At 47.0% G+C, this 19,936-nt stretch overlaps 1 protein-coding gene and 1 pseudogene across 1 annotated transcript; both read right to left on the reverse strand.

Moving 5' to 3' along the window:
- Positions 1 to 4,613: 4,613 nt before the first annotated feature.
- LOC125534497 (FBD-associated F-box protein At4g10400-like) lies at positions 4,614 to 6,645 on the reverse strand. Its single transcript, XM_048697708.1, has 3 exons — positions 5,564 to 6,645; positions 5,337 to 5,438; positions 4,614 to 5,236 (listed from the first exon to the last, which is right to left on the reverse strand). Exons 1-3 carry the CDS (start codon positions 6,593 to 6,595, stop codon positions 4,841 to 4,843), a joined length of 1,530 nt encoding a protein of 509 aa, XP_048553665.1. The 5' UTR covers positions 6,596 to 6,645; the 3' UTR covers positions 4,614 to 4,840.
- Positions 6,646 to 7,055: 410 nt separating this feature from the next.
- Positions 7,056 to 14,385, reverse strand: LOC125540290 (annotated as a pseudogene).
- Between the last annotated feature and the right edge of the window lie 5,551 nt (positions 14,386 to 19,936).

Raw genomic sequence — 19,936 nt, forward strand, 5'->3', positions numbered from 1 at the left:
GGCAAAAAAAGATAGCAGTGGTAATAGTTGCCAAATCATTTTTAAAATGTTGTGTACCGTGTGTGTGTGTGTGTGTGTGTGTTGCGACCACTTTGGAGTGTCTGCTACAACATTGCTCCATGCTGCAAGCGCTTGCAACAATTGATTCGGTTTGAATGTTGCGTGCATAGAATATTTTTGTTCCTGACGGTTTTGCTGCAATGCCGGATGGTCTTACTGCACGGTTGTGTGACGGTGCATGCTGCAAGGTAGGTGCTTCACGATGCAAGGTCTGCTGCAAACCGAGACACAATGTTGCAATGGCGGCCAATCAAAGCTTGCGCAAACTGAACCGACAATGCTGCAATGCAAGAAGTTTTATTTACTGCTCCCAAGCCGACCGCACGACACTACATGATGCAAGTCGGACACACAATGTTGTACGGTCGAACATCATTTCTTTTGCTGCAACAAAGCCTACCGCCCAACGCTGTCCAGCGCCGCAACAAACCAGACATACGACACTGCAATGCCGACAACCGTTATTTTTGTAGCTCATAGTGACAAGGTCCAGGTCCAGGATATGCCAAATACACACCATAGGTTCGCCAAGGACAAGATTTAAACAAAAGACAAAGAGGCATAAGCTAAAGATGGGCAACGATTGGAGAGTGAAGTCTATTTTAAACCTTGAGGTTGTAGAGCTCGTTGAAAATAAACCCTCACCTCGAAATCCATTAAGTGTGTACCCTGTACTAATGATCCTGGTCTGATCCCGACCCTGAACCTGTTTGGCGCACCGGGAACAGTTTCATCCCGCCCAGGAGCAGAGTCTATTCTCGCTTACATCCCTATCCCACATGTCATATCCATCCTCTATATATCCCTGGTGCCTCTCTCCCTCCTGAAATCAACGCAGTCGTGCGTGTAGCCCAAACTGAATGTGAGTTGCATCCTAAACTGACATGCCGCCGGCGACACTAACGCCCTAGGATGTGCACTATGATGAGTGGCTTCATCTAGAGCCCTCCGTAGAGCATCATGGCATAGCGCGCAACGACGTCCAATTGGGAGTGCGCTTGCACCAGAGTTGTCGAATCCAGACAAAGGCATTGGCGGCAGCTGAGCGTCGCGTCACCGGGCGCGCGTGTGGCCAAGATGTCCAGCCAGGAGTTGCTCTCCAGGCCGCCGTTGTGCACGAGCATGGAGTGCAGGCGAACGATGCAGGCCTTGCTAGTGCGAGGAATGGAATTCACCGCAGCGTGCGCATGCTGGTCTTGCCGGTGCAGTGAACGGCATCTGTCGTCGCAGCGGCCAGTACGGCTGAGACACAAATAATACACGAGCCAAGCACCTTCCGAGGTAATCCATGCATAAAAACACAGCAGAACACACATGCACGTACAACGCAGCAAGTTGCTTCGATTCTGGCCGCCGGCTAGACGCGTACATGTACGCATGCACAGGAGCGCTTCTGATCCATTCCCAGAGCGTAGATGAAAATGACGCGTGGGTCCACTTAATCAGTGAGAGTACAAAGTTATCCCACTGGGATTGTCTTTTTCCTGGTGTGTCAAATTGGTTTAAACTGATCGAGAGGGTAGTACACGGTATAAAAAGAAAAGTATACTTTTCGTCTCTCAACTCTTGGTGAAGTCTAGATTTGGTCCCTCAACTTGGAAACCGGACAACTTGCACCCACAACTAACGAAACCGAACAAGGTTCGTCCCTGGTTTCGATTTTGACCGGTTTTGGTGCTGACTGACCCTGGTTTTGACCGGTGCTGACTCAAATTCATGTAAAATTTTCAAATCCAAAAATTGTACGCGAATATGAATAAGTACGTCAATTTTTAAAATATACATGACTTTGAAAAAACCACGCGAACTTTAAAAAAGTACGCGAACTTGGAAAAAGTACATTTTTTAAAAGTTCACGTATTTGAAAAAAGTACTCCAATTTGAAAACATTAAGCGGACTTGAAAAAGGTACGCGAATTTGAGTCGGCACGGTCAAAACCGGGTTGGGAGAGCACCAAAACCGGTCAAAACAATGACCAGGGATGAATATTGGCCGGTTTCAGTAGTTAAGGACGCAAGTTGTCCGGTTTTAAAGTTGAGGGACCAAATCTAGACTTCACCAAAAATTGAGGGACTTTTCATCCGGTATATAAATTTCAGGGATTTTGATGTGAGGGTTTATTTTTGACGAGCTCTACAACCTTAAGGTTTAAAACAGACTTTACTCACGATTGGAAAACGAAAAACAGGATATCATGAACCTGCAGAGGATCCAATAATAGCAGTCTTCAGTCGATGCCTTCATTGATCAGTTGGGCTCTGAGATTAGGCACAGGTTGGTTGTACTGAGGAGATATATCCATCCACGTTTGGGCCAACTCAACTTCAGAAATCTTCATTTTATGTTCGAAACAGCATGCGGAGACTTGATGGACAAGTTCACTTAAATTTTCTTCAGAGGGTAAGAGGATAGGCTCTGCAAAAACTCCTGTAGCGTAGTGTAAGATTTCTGTCTATACAGGCCCAAGAGAGGAAGTAATCAGAATAGATCCTGCATGAAGAGCATTAAGGATCCTGCTCGAAGCAATGGCAAAAGCAGTGCCAGCCAAAGTTACCGCAATAGCTGGAGAGGACAGCGGTGGTCGAATACGGTGCAGATCCTCTATGATAACCTTCTCAGATGCTCTGATCTCCTCAATAGCGTTGACGAAGCCAACGGAAGCAGTCTGTTCTTCAGAGATGTAAATGGAAGCAGGGGCAAGCACAGGCTCCGGCTGAACAACGACAGTCATATCAACTTTTCCAGGATAAGGACGGAGTTCAGGGTTGACAGGGGATTTAACTACTATCATTTTGACATCAAGAAAATGTACATGAGCTCCAAAGAGAGTTTAAAATGAGCTTCTCCCTACAGAACCAGCGATCATCCTTCGGACCACGAATAGAAAAGAAGCAAAAAGGCACACAGAAACACTCCATAATTACTATGGATCAGTTTCTTTCAACCATGATGGGAAGAATGACGTAGTACACCATAGGTAGAGGCAACGCAACACATACAGGCGAGCAATAGGCAAACAAAACATCAGTATCAAATATTTCTACTGGTATTCAAAGACCAACGTGCTCTAAATGCAAAAGAATCATGCATTGTTCAGTTCTTACTTAGAGGAGAAGGTTCATTGGCACCAAACAGTACATATGCAAAGCAAATCATTACTGAAACAGATCTTCGTTTACATATAGAGAAAATGCAAGAAGAAAAACATGCACCACTAAACACCCGCGAGGAAAGCAGAAGCGGCCTCTCTAGTAGCAAATTGCCAAATAACGCGCAAAGTGGCAAATCTGTACAAAGAACTAATTTCAGTGTAAAGGCAGATCTTTCAATGACAAAGAACACAAGAGAATCAAGTAATGTAGTTGGATCGATCAATAAACATGTGTAATTTGAAGATACACCTCAGTGAAAAGTGGCGTTTCCTGGTAATCTATACCACAACAATGACAAATCTGGGCAAACATGGATAATAGCTGAGGCACGTGATTAAACTGAAATTACTCGGGAAACACATCACAGGGAACTGATGGTCGCTACTGAAAAATGACACTCGTGCAGATCCACACAAAATGGTGAAACCCCTTAATGTGGCCAGTGCTACTATAACCTCACTAAGTTCACAATCAAGTCAATTCCATGGTATCCATCAACTAACTATATTTCAACACCAAGAAAGATATGTGCAGGGAATATGTAATATATAGAGAAAAAGGAGAAAACAAAGTGAATCATACCTGAGATAGATGTTAGTTTCCATCAAGATACCCTAGATAACTGCTACCTTCTTCATGTAAAAAACAACATATAAATACCTCACTGGAATACAATAACTCCTACCTTCTTCATGTAAAATGGCAACGGCATAAGAGTTTGAGCATAATTCTAAATCCATTTAATTGGTTCAAACCCTAGATGCCCTAATCCAGAGGCCTTGTATGAGATCGGAGAAACGCAAAAGGAATTCAGAGGATTGTGCCTGCGAGGTTCGAACTCCTAGCTTCGAAACAGGACCAGGTGACCACAAATCAAACCAACTCCAATAGCTGGATAACATAACTGATTTGCAGCTCAACAGATCAGAAATGTAGGCTCAGACCATCAGTCTCTCTCGCTCTCTGATTTCTGTTGACACACGCACGCAGTTTTCAGAACAATGGCTGCTTCAGAGTTTCGAAGAAAAAACAGAGGAGACAGTACTATTTGGTTCCGGGCAACACATGCCCTTTTCTTCTTCTTTTTCAATTAGCCTGTTCATTACAACGAATGACTAAACATTTATGCCTAAGCTGACTTAAACACTGAACTGCCGCACTCAGCGGTTCAACTCACCAGGACAGAAACACATTCTGTCACCTATGCAAGTTGGCTTCAGTTGCAGGCAAACTGCAACATGCCGCTACACTTCAGCACACCACACAGTTGTGCTGTTCATACTTATGAACATAGGCATGCACTTATTCAACTCGGTGACAAAACAACAAGTTAAACTCTAACAAGAATGAACATAACATACTAGATAATCTGGATTCAGGCACGCGAGCAGCAAACAGAATAATAAGCTAAAGACAGCCAACATTCCAAGGAACACCTTGTACTAGGATACTGGTACTGGTACATATTTAGCGCAAGTTTTGTGATGTAACATCACGGAAGCAACTTGCTAAAGAAATGACATGAACTGCAGATAGATAGATAGATAAAGGTTGTCTGATAACAATCAGATCTAAGTACCTGCCAGAATGTCTTCTAACAGAGGAACAATGCTACTAACTATTAACCTTACAGCAGCGATTCATAATAGTCTTTCAAGTCAAAAGGGTCAGCGGGCAAAACCTCCGATGCCAGCCTGACGCCATAAACCGGCCGTGACCCATCGCTGTATATGCTCTTGTATACTTGGAGTTTGCAAGCTTCATTTGCCCATTTTGCACAAGTCAGAGGCTTCAGCATGGCACTCACGCCAACCCCCGAAGACAAGTAGACCACAACCACCATCTTCTCCAGCACCCGAGCCTTCTCGGCGACGAACTTAAGGAAAGCAACTTCATTTGTCGACCCTCGGAACTCACGGAATATCAACTTCTTCAATTGCTGCCGGATACACGTTATAGGACCGCCCTCCAGCCAAAACTTGAGACCGACCTTGCCGGTAGGCTCCTCACATGCCTTCTCAGACTGCAAAAAAAGAAGGTATCAAATTGGATCATAAAGCAATTAATCTAGCTAAGCACGCTACGTAGATAGATAGTGGTAATGTAAAATGATCTTCGAATACCTGGATATGGAGCGTCTCGACGTTGGGAAAACATCGGAGGAAGTTAGGCACTTTCTTGAGGTCACTGCGGACAAGGGTGCTGATGGTCAACTTAGTCCCAGCCTGCAATTTAAATGTGGAAGATATGCTAATTAAGATCATATTTTGGATGGCATGGCACACATTGTCATTGACAAATGTATACATATGAGCAAACTACTAGTACAATCTACAATATATGTAATGACCTTGATACTGGTGTTGCCAATCTCCAAGTCATGCTCTCCTGGCTGAAGGTATCCAATAACACGCAGCTTGGGCGCATGGCCAATCTTAACCCTGCAGCACCTCTGGGACTTACTGCCGAGGCCCCATGACTGCAAGAGGCTCTCCAGGCGAGGGGCGTCCACCACCAAGACCTCCGCCACGATGGAATAGCAGAGCTGGACGCAGCGCACGCTGTGGCTGACGAGGCGGAGGCGCACCGGGACCTGTGACGGAATGACGGTGAGGATCTCCAGGACGGGGCTTCTGTCGAGCAGGAAGGCGAGGTCGCGGTCCTCCACGGCGACGAGGGAGAGACCGAGCTCCCGGAGGTTGGGGAAGGCGGCGGAGCGCGGGACGGCGGCCGTGTCCGGGAGCCTCCAGGCGCTGAGGAAGAGGCGGGTGAGGGGGGCGCAGCGGAAGAGCGTGGCGGGGAGGCGGATGTCGAGCGGCCACGGGCGGTTGATAAAGGCGAGCTCTTGGACGCCCTTGGCGGCGAGGACGTCGAGCCAGCGCGCGATCTCGCCCCGGTGCGCGTCCATGGCGGTGCGTGTGAGGTGGACGCAGCGGAAGGGGCCCGGGTGCGCCGCGAGCACGCGGGTGACGAGGTCGGCGACCCTGGATGAGTCCTCCTCGCCGACGCCGAGCGGGAGGAAGTGGGTGTCGGCGACGACGAGGGGCGCCGAGCGCCAGAGGGGGCGCCAGCGCGAGGCGAGCGCCGCGGTGCGCGCGCCGTCCGCGGCGGGGAGGCGGGAGATGATGTCGCGGAGGAGGCGGTCGGGGAGGGCGCTGATGCGGTCGGCGCCGCCGGGGAGCCAGGCCGCGCCGGCGAGCGAGAGAGGGGCGGCGGGGGAGACGGGCGGCATGGGGAGGGAGCATTGGACGACGGTCCTCACCATGTCCATGCCGGGCCCCAGCGACCCGGGTCCGAGGCCGTCGCTCTCCAGGCTGGCCTCAAACCGCTCCATGCTGACGCCGATGAACGACTCCGGCGGCGAGACGCGGCGATTTGACATGGCCGGCGAAGTGGTGTGGACTGTGGAGGCGGTAGTGGCTAGCGAGTGGAGTGAGCTCGTGCCTGCTTAGGGTTGGGCATGTTCTTCTTGGGTTGGGCCAAATGTTGGAAGCGGCCCAAAATATGTGAACACAATCAAAAAATATATTTCAAAATACATTTACATCTTTTTTGCATAGAAAATACATTTACGTTCACCATTTATAGGAAACACATCAACCTTTGCAAAATCAAATAAATAACATTTGAGAATTTATTTGATGGATGGATCTAATGATGAAAGATATTTACTTCAGCTACTTTTTTTTCCTCGACAACTAGAAATTTAATTTACCAGTCATCAACAAGAATGTCCTAACCTGCACATTTTGGAGAGCCTAAAGTGGCTTTGGCAGGGCAAGAATAAATCCCTGGCATGTGTTTAATTAGCCCTAAAGAGTTGTACAGTAGTAAGCGACTTAGGCATCCTGTTTCGAACCTAGAGTCTGTCCCTGGCCTCTAGATATTTATTTACTCCTCTAGATTAGCAGTTTGTCAGATTCTTCTGAATTTCTTTGGAATCTCTGCATTTTCATACAAGGCCTCTAGATTAGGGCTCCAAGGGTTTGCACCGACTGAGTGATTATTTCCGACCAAACACGAGGCAAATGATAGTGTTCGTAAATGTATTACAAATTTACAATTGAAATGATCAGCGAGCAACATTGTTCAACAGAACTTCTCATGCATGTTCAGAGAGTGACTGAATGACCCCTAATAAACTGTTAGAAGATGCAAATGGGAGGGTGTCCGAAAAATCAGCAAATATTCAACAGATAGGGCATTTGTGCTAGATCCAACGACTCTAGAGTTAGATTTTAAGTTAGGTACAGCACATTTTCACACCAAATCCTCTCAGCATGCAATCAACAAGTAGCAGTAGTAAGAACTCTAGAAATTCAACGACTCTAGAGTTAGACTTTAAGTTAGGTACCACCAGCCTTCTTCTGGTCACATTCAGTTGATCAACTACTCTAATCCAAGCCAAAAAAGAGTGTTTCCCTAACAAAGCACGCTTCACTTGTCAGCCTCACCGTGAGCTTTCATTAATTCCCTGGCCTTCCTGTACAGAGTTAACCAAAATGAAACAAATTTCAGCTGAAATCCCAGCACCATCAGATATATGGAAGGATGTCACTTGGCAGATTACCGTAGCTCTCTCTCGACATCTGTGTTTCCAGGATCTAACTTTTGGGCGTCCAGGAGAGCATCACAAGCTTGTTTATACTCCTAGGCATAGAGCACGTCAAAGGAGGAACATGAGCGACTATATAGACTGAACAGAGTGGGGAAACACAATGGCAAGCTGGACCATGTAGGAACTCACCTTGAGTAGCATGTGAGCTGCAGCCTGACGGTAGCAAGCTTTCGCCCAGTTAGGTCGCAGCATTCTGCATCTGAGAGCATCTGACAGAGCACCTTCACCATCATCCAGCAGCAGTTTGCAAAGACTCCTGTTCGCGTACAATGTTGCACTCGGCGCGACAGCTATTGCCTATGGTCAAACATAACAGGTTATACGAGTATCATCTCACTGTGGCAGGTTAAGATTAGTCCCGCAGATTTAATATTAATCCAATAGGAATACATATTAATGGCAATTTAACACCTAATAAGCAGGAAACTAGAGAACAATAGTAGAAAACTGGTTAGCAAACAAATAATGTTCTGCTATTGGTTCCCTGTTAATAGAAAAAGGTTACCTTCTAAACCACCATACTCCATAGACAAGGTTTAAGGGGCTTACCACACCATATGCTTTTGATGCCAACTTATAGTCCTTGAGCCTGAATGCCTGATCTGCATGTGACTTGAGTACAGCTTTTGTTTGTTCAAGGTGCCTTCCACCCTGAATGATAGAACATTGGAAGAAAAAAATGTAGGAATGAAGCGTCATTTCAAAGATATATTCCAATTAAAATAGAAACTTAACAACTCTGTTAGACATTCTTTATAGCTTTGTATCTAGATATGCTTATGCAGCAATGCAAAGTGCACATTTGGTAACTTCTCAAGTATACTAACATAACAAATGGCAGAAGTTGCTCACACAACAAGATTTTAATCACAAGAGGAAAAGGTCCGACATTATTTATAATTAATATGTCAAATTATTACTATATCTATATCTATATCTATACCAATAAAAAAAGACCCAAAGGGGCAGATCCAACTAATCTTGGCCCATCAATTAATGTCAATCCAACGACCAAGATTGCTTCAATGACAAACGCTCTACATGTTTAACATGCAATAAATGTTATACCAAATATCAATATCAGCGATAATCACATAATTACCGTGCAATTAATATCTTACCTAATATCAATGTGCAATTAATATTCTACCAAATATCTCTACAAATTATATTCTACCAAATATGAATGTGCATTGCACGTACGCTTACTAGTATTACTAAAAGAGCATATACATGGGTGTATTTCACAGTTCAAAACTTCACATGCACAATATAGGAGACATGCTTTGGACTACGTACAAGCATTATCCAGAATAAATAACGTACCAGTGGCTTTGCACGTTCCAATTTTGCATGCGAGATGATTCCATCTATACTCCAGTTTGGGATGGTTGGAATTGGGGATGTCAAAGGAAACAACATTTCAACTTCTTCCATGCAGTCGCGTCTAGCAGCAAGCTCTATCGGTAACTTACCATACTGTGCAACAAAAGGAAAAATGTCAACTTTTTTGAAATTAACTACTACCTCCATTCCAAAATTATTGTCCTTCTGAACTAAAACCACGACAACAATGTGGAACAGAGGGAGTACATAATTAAAGGACCCTTTAGAATGCAGTAACAGAATCTGAACATTATGAAAAGATATAAACCATAGAGGGAACTATGGGTGTGTTTGGTAGGGTGCATGAAGGGTGTATGAGGGCAAAAGTTCCCAATCCGACCCACTTTTGCTTGTTTGGTAGGGTGCATGGGCTCATCTGAGCTATGCTCATCTGATGCATAAAAGTGCCCTCAGCCATGCTCATCTCATGCACCCCAGACAGGGTGCATCGAGGCAGCTATGCTGGCCCTGACACTCGTCCCCACCGATCAGACCACGTCCAGATATGTTTATTTTTTCAAAAAGAATCAGAATTTCAAATTTTGTTTAAATTTTCGAAAAACCTTAGAATTTCAGAAAAAATGAAAAGTTTGAATTTCAAAATTGTTTAAACTTTCAAAAAATCATAATTTCAAAATTTGTTCGAATTTTCAATAAATATTTGAAATTTCAATTTTTCTAAAAAATCGCAAATGTTCGGAATTTCAAAAGGAAATCAAAATTTGTTTGAATTTTGAAAAAATAGAATTTTATTTTTTTATAAATTTTTCAAATTTTGTTTAAATTTTCAAAAAAACTCGTAATTTCAAATATGTTCAAATTAAAAAAATAATTTCAAAATTTATTTTAATTTTCCAAAAAAGTTTAGAATATCAAATTTTATTTAAATTTTCAAAATATGTTTAAATTTGTGTTGAGATTTTTTCGATTTTGTTCATCATTCAAAAAATATATTCAGAATTCGAAATTGTTCAGCATGTCTAAACACATGCAGCCTACCAAACAAAATCTCAGCTCAGCATGTCTCAACGCATACATCACTGCCAAACAACAACAACTGCATGGACTCAGCATGTCTACACTCAGCATGTATGATAGAGAACAACTAGGCTAGGTCCATACATGCTACCAAACACACCCTATAATAACCATGGGAGAGGACCAGGGTCTACATAATACTGGTACCAAATGTCTCAACAAGGATTCATCCCAGCAAGCATTTCTAAATTCTAGTAGCAATTCAAACAGTCAACATACACCGACAGCATACCAAAAGGCCTTCCTTCAGCAAGGGACTAAAAACAGGTATTTCAGCAATAGTTGAGATTGAGAGGTAACAGGGATTTTTAGTGCCATACCTTTTATGAATCCCCATGAATTATATAGATAAAACTATAGGAGAAAGTAGCTACATATGAATTTTAAAATTGTTCCACGATTATTGAAAGCACGAATATAATTTGACACTTCAGAGTAAATGAACGAATACCAACAATTGGGATGAAGAAAACAACATAAAGTAAGCTGAATACATACATCCAAACACAGCCTAAGAGAATTCAAGTTATTTTGGTAATTGCTGGGTGAGTACATTTGACAAATGTGGCTACCCTGGATGCTGTATTATGAGATCTCAGTATCTCATCAAATGTTAAGCACCGACCTCATATTAAATAGGGAAACACTTGGTATATCTTAGGTACTTGTGGGTTCAATACAAGGACATTCACCGTCTTCAAAACCATTTCACGCTAATGATATAAAACTATACAAAGAACAGAGCATGTTGTTCACTTGTTCTAGAAGAAGTCAAAATGTGCTACTCCCACTGATTCAAATTTGAACTAAAACCACGACACTTATTGGATCAGAGGGATATTTGATGATATCCTTTTCTCCTGAGTCAGATTTCTTTAAGTGCAATTTGGTTTGATAGATGTTGGTAAATTTATTATAATTTGATGAAACTCACAGAATTTGACAAAACTAGAACGTCAAATATTTCCGAACAGACGGAATAGTCAGCAACGATGATATGCATCGTTGATATGAACAGTTAAATGGAAGCTCACACACATACCTTTTGCCTACACATGCAATATTTTGGTAGGTGTGTGCAACTTCTCATGGCATAGTCAAAGCCTAAAATCAGCTTAAATTCATATCAGCATAAGTTCGAATAGCATAGATCTAGAAAATATTGAGAACATACAGCATCAGGAATATTAGGATCTGCTCCTGCCTTTAACAGAAACTTCACAAAGTTGGTATAGCCTCCCCACCCTGTAGTGAACACTAACGGAGTCATCGGAAGGGAGCCCCCTCGATTGACATCAGCACCAGCCTGTAAAAAGGATTGTGGAATAGAATGTTTCACGGCTCCCTCTCCATGTAGACCGACACAAAGGCATGGCAAAGATGGTAGATTAAGCAAAATCGGAACAAAGCAATGAAAAGATATAGAAAATAGAATACTGGCCTTAATCAGCAGCTTCATGCACTTCAAAGAACGATACAATAAAGCACCCATCAGGGCAGTACCCAATCCGATGACAGTGGTGTTAGGCTGCGAAGAGTAATAATTGTTATAAAACACAAAGGAACACAAAAATAGAATATGAGCTGTCAAATTTAAGTTGTCAATCCAAGTAGCCGACAGAATAAAACAAGCTACCTATGCAAATCAACTCTGAAATGAAAAATGAAATAAGAAATGGTAAGGATTATATACATCTGCATGGTGTTCCAACAAAATCTTCACTGTTTTATCATGTTCATTGGTAGCAGCTTGATGGAGTGGTGTACCACGGCCACAGTCTATGTCAACAGGTACTCCTTTTGAGAGTAGGAACTCAGTAACCTTACAGCTTCCTGCAGTGAATAACATAATTGCACAAGTCATGTGGCTACACATAAGAGTGTACAGCAGCAAATAACTGCTACTATAATGACCACCATCACCATGGTGTAAATCATAAATGGGGCAAATTTATCCATATGAAAAATGATCAAAAATATATTTTCTTCTTCTACGATATTATTGGAGTAAGCATACCCATAGTGCCTTACACAGAGATACGCATGGTAATATAAAACAAATTGCATGGGTGAGGGGCCAGGGGAGCTACCTGTGCATGCCGCATGGTGGAGAACTGTGCGTCCTTTAGCATCTGATTGTTAGATCACCACCATGATCAAGCAAATACTTCACAGTAGAAACATCGCCAGACTGAGCAGATAACATAAAGGGTGTCATGCCTGCAAAGTCTGCAATCAAAAAGCACAACAACGCAATTCAGACATCTCATGGTGCAAAACATAGACATGACAGGTGCCAATTTCTAGAAAAAATAAGGAAGAGTTAGAGAAAGACCTACTACTCCAGGAGCAGGAGCATTCACATCTCCCCCGAGTTCCTCCACCAAGTATTTGCAAACCTCAAGATGCCCTTCGGCGGCTGCGATGTGCAGCACACCAAGGCCATAACCCATGTCGAAAGAGAAGATCACCCTTGGGTCGTCGAGGCTCTTTACAGTACCTTCTCCCAAAATAAACACCCGAGCATCAATACACTGATGAATCAAACTGCCAAATGATAACTAGCTAGACAACCAAACGAAAAGGAACCCACATGTGTTGTATATATGGACAGGAACCTCACTAAATCCAGCAGGGATGCAATCATGCAAAGTGGTGAGCTTTAGAGTACCCTTCATCCCTCCTTGGTTCAATCAAATGAAGTATATTTGTGATTTCGGAAATTGAGTTGACTTGATCGAACTAATGAGGGTTGGAGGGTACCCTAAAGGCTTCCCATTTCCACTCATGTCAAGGGACTGGTTCACATCCTGGACACACAGTCAATCAGTGCATAGACATGACAGAAAGAATAGTGATCTGATCGTAAAGTCATAAGATGTGCCCCGCCCGTGCAAGCACTTGTTTTGACCAAATTCTGAATAACTCGCCTTTCCCTTTGAACAGTCCAAAAGACCACAATCGCAGACAAAGATTATTTAATGCAGAGAATTATTACCAGATTTTACACTTAATCGACTAGAATGCAAAAGCTGACACCAAATTAACAAGACAATCATAGTACTAGTCTACATGCAGCATAATAATAATAATAAGATGACCCACCATCATACTGCTCCACACAAGTGCAGAAACGCTCCCCAATTCAGAGAGCAATTTTTGTTTTCATAATTCAGAGAAAAATCACAGCGTGCACCTAATTTTACACTTAATTCGGAGAACAATAACTATATACACCAAATTTACAGAAAGACCACAAGACCACAATAGCACAAAGAGATTTCATAATTCGGAGAACAATAACTATATACACCAAATTTTACACTTTTGATTGACTACAATGCGAGAGCTGACGCCAAATTAAAAGGAAAATCACAGCATTGTTCCACACAAGTGCAGAAAGAAAATTGCGCCAACAAGTCCCCCCGCCCCAATTCAGAGAACAATGCTTGCTTTCATAATTCGGAGAACAATTTTTGTTTTCATAATTCAGAGAACAATTACAGTATACACCTAGTTTTACACTTCAATTGGCTAGAATATTGCAGCATAATAACAGGACAACCCGCCATCATGGTGCTCCACACAAGTGCAGGAGGAAAATTAAATTACGCTACCAGTGCCGGGGATTCAACACAAGTGCAAATTGGTAAGGCTAAGGAACAATGGTGGCATTCGCGTCATCGTTGAACAGCATTATGTCATGTGGCCGCCGGGGATTCGACCGCCGCGGCAGCCGGAAGCAAAACCCTAGCCCGACCGAACAGATTACGGCCTCGCGGGGCGGGGTAAAGCTGGGGGGGAGGGGAGAGGCTGACCTCTGAGGCGCCGGAGGTCGCCGTCGAACGCCGCCCGCATGGCCGCGTCCTGGCCTGCACACACAAAGCGCCGTACTTAGAGAGAGCGAGGGTCGGAGAGAGAGAGAGAGAGAGAGTCGAAAAGAGAGAAGGGGAGGAGGGGGGAGGCTGGCCGTACTGGTGCCGCCGCCGGAGCTGCGGGTGTAGACGAAGGGCGCAGCCATGGACGGCCGTGTCGCTCTGGCGGTGGCGCTGGCAGAGGCAGCAGCAGCAGCAGGGAGGCTTCCGGAAGAAGGGAAGGCTTTGCCAATTGCGAACGAGTTTTTTCTTTTCTTTTCTTTTCTTTTGAATGAACTGGACTGGGATGCAACCGGGGTTTTGGGCTTTTGGCCAGCGCTCCCTCGCTCGCTCTGCTCGGTTTGGGGCTCGCTGGAGGCTGGACCCGGTGCACGGCTGTAGCTGAGGCCGCGGGAGCGCCGCCCGCTCCTGGCGTACGCGGACCCGGTTCACGGGAGCGTCCGCTGGGGTGTGTTCAAGTCACTGGGGCTGATTAGTCTGTACGCAAGGTCGGTCGATGACATGGGTGGCCCACATGCGCATTTGGAATCTCAGCCAAGCATCTCCAGCCGGTTGGCCCCAGCGCAACCGGCGAATGCCTTTTGGCGTTTGCGCCGGCGGTTTTTTCGCCTTATGGGCGATCGAGTTTCCAGTCGCGCCCCCGGGTTTCGAGTCCCGAACGCTCAAAAATTCAAACTTGTCTTTCGTGCTGCCAAAAAAAGTCAAAAGTTCGGCGATCAAAAAGGGAAGGAATTATAGGCATGGAACACATCAAACGGCAGGCTCCTCTGCCGTGGGACTGCTCGGGGTCGGCGTCGGCGTGGCTTCTGTGCTCGGGCTGGTCGCCGGCGTTGGTGTCGTCGTGGGCATCGGGGCGATGGTCGCCGTCAGCCCGGGCATCTGGTTCAAGATGAGGTTGCGCTCCACCAGGTACCACGCCTTCACCTGCTCGTCCGTCGTCGAAATGTCTACCACCATCAAGAACGCAAGGTCGGTTTCGCGGTGACGTTAGTCCTAAGAAGGTCGAGCTTGACGTCCTGCTTCATCATCAACGTCGACCACCTCGCGTCAGATTTCTCCTTCCTCTTGGCGGCGATGTTCTTGGCGTCGGTGATGCACTGCTCGATCGAAGGTTGCATCCGCTCGGCAGCGGGCGCCGCGTCCCTCACCGCTTTGGCTCTCTTGTTGCCATCAGGGTGCCCTTCTGCCGCCGCCGGGGCAGGCGCGTCCGGCTTGTAGGTCTCCTTGGCCTTGGCGAGACTGAGCCGAACCTCCCTCCACTTCTCGCACAACTCGATCCTAGAGAACACATGAAGGAACTTGAACTCTTGGTCACCATTGTCCTGGCGAAACATGTTGAACATCCGAACCATCTACACAGCCGAGGAGAAAAAGTATCGGTGACGAACTGGGCCGGCGAATTATGGCCATACCTGACCCTCAACATTGGCGCCGCTTCCCGGGTGAGCCGCAACCTCCTCTACGATCCCATGCCACTTGTTGCAGGCCGTCTGTATGGCCGCCCAGTGATTCGCCATGGCCTTCTCGCCGCGGTCCATGTAGATGTTGGTGAAGTCAGGGTCGACCAACTTGCGCTCGTCGAACGCCGTCTTGATCCTTCTCCAGTATGTGTCAGCGTTCTGATTCGAGCCAATGATCGGGTTGATGCTGACGGTCTTCCACGCTTCGGCGAGGCACTCGTCTTCCTTCGACGTCCACTTGACGCGAGGTTCGCCCGGCCTGGCGTTGGGCGCCCGCTTCTTCTTTCTCCCTTTCGGCACTGGTTCCGGCTCCGCCTTGTTCTTTCTCCTCCACCTACTCCTCAGCGTCGTCGAGCTCGTCGTCCATGTCGACGGCGGTGTCCATCGTTTCGTCTTGTGCGCAGGTTAGGGCGATGACAAAAAGTTGCAGCTTGAGAATACCCACAGCTCCCTTGCTGGTAGGCATGTAGACTCTGCAACATGGCAGCAGACAGTGACCTCCATTGATCTCTTCCTCCCCTTTCCACAAGAATTCCATGCACTTGTGGTTAAGGATCTTGATTACCTAGGTTGGGAGCGGCAAGAGGGAGTGTAAGTGATTGGGCAGGGCCACCAGAACTGAGCAGATGAGAGTTAGCCATCCACTTGTGGCCTGCAGGCGTGACGACGAACCCTCCTATTTTTGGAGCATTTTCGACAATGAGCCAGAGGTCTGTCCTCCGCAGTCTACCAGGTGTGACCGGCAGTCCGAGGTAGACGATAGGCAATGGCTTGAGGCCGCACTGCAAGACTCTGGTGTCTGCAATTGCAGCAAATGCAAGAGACGGTGCTCTTCTCAAAGTTGATGTTCAGGGTGAGGTCTCACCAGTCAGCTGCAGCAAGACCGCGATCACCTGGAAGTCCATGGGGAGGGGCTTGAGCAACACCATGATGTCATCAACATATATTGATATACACGACACTTTGTTGTGGAGCCCCAGGTCAGAGAGGAGGCCGTGCTCCATGGCCCACTTGATGGCGGTGTGTAGCACGTCCATAGCTAGGACGAAAAGAGCAGGGGCCAGGGGATCCCCTTTGTCGAACCCCTCGCGTAAGGCCATCCCCCAAATAAAAAAGAGAGCATGTGAGCAATGCATGGTCAAAACCACCAGGTACAAAAAACTATGTCTGCTAAGCTATCATTTTAATTTACTAACCCATTAGATGGTACATGCAGGAACAAACTGTTTGCTTTATCCTCGCCTATGTTGCGGAATGCTTCGTTTATGTGTTCAGCAAAGAACAAGCATACATTACAACAATCTGGGTTTCAACACAACCCCATAGCAGTGCGGGCTTAGAGAAAGACTATTGGTAGGAGCTAAGAAAAAATTGAAAGCAAGTGCAGGCCACCCGCTGAGGAACTTGTCATCAGTTGCTCCCTTCATCGCTTTCATCGTTTTGCAAAATGAGGTGACCATGGGGTGTTTTGTTGGCCCGGTATGGTGGAAAATCTCATTGAATATCTTGACCGCCTCCTTTTCGATAGTATACTTCAGACATGGCCCTCTGTCTGGTAAACCAAAAAATTTGTGCACACTGGTAGCGTCAACTAGGATCGTGCCCCTTACTGGAAAGACCAATGCAGAATGGACCAGGAATTTGGTCAACTCCGAAGGCAATGTGTCGACTAACTTTACTAAGACTCCTAACATCTGCTTGTAGAGGAAAGTCCTTTGAACATGCGTCAGATCCTTATTCATCTTGACAAACCTCCTTGGTGAGGCCCTGATCGTCCCAGCATGTGAAAGTCGATGGGGGACATTTGCTTCATTTCCTTCCCCTCCAACTTCACTCTATTGAGAATGTTAACACAAGGGGAAAAAGAGAAATTAAAAATGCCAGCTGCAGACAAGTTTTTGTGCAACTAAAGATAAAGAATGGTGCCAACTCCAATACAGCATGAGTCATCTGAATGCAAACTGCACCGAAAAAGTTTTGCGTTCTACAAGGTAGATAACACTAAAACTATGAATAATGCAAAATACTATAAGGTACATCTACACCTTGTACATAAGCGGATGCGGACAAAACCCTTACCGAAAGAAGTTTCAATGAGTCGGTTATAGAACATCCATAAACATTACTGTCCACCACAATCATTTTCATGTGTAACAACAAAAGTAAGGAATGCCAACTGCTACCAATCTAATGTGCAACTGTAAAAAAAAGATTCCAATAAAGTCAAATTGAGATATCTCGGCAACTGGTGCAGAGGAGGAGCCGCCTGCATCGGAGACTGCGGCTTTTGCTTTTCGTCTTATACACTTTACAAGACTGCATTAATCACCATCCTCTACCTACATGCATAACACATAGAAAAGCCACCACGGCGCCGATCGGGCCTCTACACCATCACTGGCCCGGTCAGCAGCCGCTCGCCGTCGCCCCCTACTGGCCGCAGTGGCCGGCTCTGGCGATCGCCGCACCCCCGACGCCTCCCGGGTCCGGGCAGCCACAGCCCCAGCTGTCGGCCCATCGCCGCCCACTGTCGCGTCTCAATGGCCGCAGTGGCCGGCCCCGGCCCTTGCTGCGCCCCCACGCCACCCGGGTCCGTACAGCCGCAGCTGCCGGCCCCGCCCCCGTCCAGCATGGGGCCCGGGTCACCCACACAGGGAGGCATACCGATCCAGCAAGTGCGCTTCCCGCCGTCACCGTCCCTAATACCGGCCTGGCTGACCGGATCATCGCCGCCACCCATCTACACGTCGGCTGGAGACCCGCCGGCACCCACTCTGCAGTTCGGCGATCACTCCGGCTCGGCGGGGCACTCCACGGGCCGCGGCCATGCTGACTGGGCGCCCCAATTCTCACTGCTTCGCACCTTCGAGCCAGTCGGCCATGGCGCTCCAACTCAGACACCGCCACAGTTTGCCAAACTTGACTTCGCCACTTATGACGGCACGGAGGACCCCCTCAACTGGCTCAACCAGTGCGAGCAGTTCTTTCGCGGGCAGCGCACCCTCGCCTCGGAGCGTACCTGTCTCGCCTCTTACCACCTCCGCAGCGCGGCACAGACCAGGTACTACGCCCTCGAGCAGGACGAGGGCAGCATGCCCTCTTGGGAGCGCTTCCGCGAGCTCTGCCTCCTTCATTTTGGGCCACCGATCAGCGGGAGCCGCCTGGTAGAGCTAGCCGCCTTCCCTTCACCTCCATGGTTTAGGACTTCGCCGACCGTTTCCAGGCCCTGGCATGCCACGCGTCGGGCATGACGGCGCAGCAGCGGGCCGACCTCTTCGTCGGTGGACTTCCGGATCACATCCGCGTGGACGTGGAGCTTCGGGGACCCCAGGATCTCCAGACGGCCATGTACTACCCCCGTGCGTTCGAGCGCTGCGCGGTGGCCATCCAGCAGGAATCACCGTCCTGGGCCGCTAGGTCGCTACCCTGACCAGATGTTCCCGCACAGGGTCGGCCTGCTCAGGCTTCCGCAGCACCCCTCGCCGCGACCGCGGCGCGCCTGTTCCGCCGGCTCACCTCGGCCGAGCTACTCGAGCGTCGCCGCCAAGGGTTGTGCTTCAACTGCAACGAGCCCTACACTCTCGGCCACGTCTGCCCGCGACTCTTCTACCTGAAGGCTGCAGACTACATTCCGGAAGACGTCGTCACCGCCGACATGGCCGCCCCAACTGTCGCGAAGGTGTTTGACGCTAGTTGATCACCTCGAGGAGTTCAGCAAGCGCTTCCCCACCTTACAACTTGAGGACGAGCTGTTTGTGCAGGCGGAAAGAAGTGTTATGACCGGTATATTATGGGCTTAGCCCAGTGGGTTGTGACCCAAGTTATCTTATCATTATTAGGGGCTTAGCCCAATTATCTTATCGTTATTATGATCGTTTGCTTAGGAGTCAAGTAAACATCTCTATATAAGGAGAGGAGATGTATCAATCTAATCAAAGAAGCAATATTATTTGCTCGGCTTCCTGAAGGGAGCCAGGAGACCTAACCCTAGCCGCCTCTTGCGCCGCCGCCGCCTCTTCTTGATCGCGCCACAGCGCCCCGCCGCCGGTAGCCGCGATCGCATCTCCGTCAACCATTCCCCTTCCCGTACAACCTACGCCCTAGACCAGGTAGGATCCTATCTCCTACCAATGTTCCTGATGAGAATACCCCGTTTTACTGCTGAATATGCACTCTATTTACTTGCCGCTAAATGGCTTAGCGGCCGCAATAGCCCGCTATAGCGGCTGGGAAAAGCTGCTGCGAAATCAAATTGCCTGCGATCTTAAACCTTCTTGCTCAGCGCCGCAAGCAAACAGGAGCGAAGTGCGAGCCACTTGAGTAAACAGCATCACAGGAACCCGATG

Source organism: Triticum urartu, chromosome 2 (assembly GCF_003073215.2).
Source record: "Triticum urartu cultivar G1812 chromosome 2, Tu2.1, whole genome shotgun sequence".
Taxonomy (NCBI): Eukaryota; Viridiplantae; Streptophyta; class Magnoliopsida; order Poales; family Poaceae; genus Triticum; species Triticum urartu.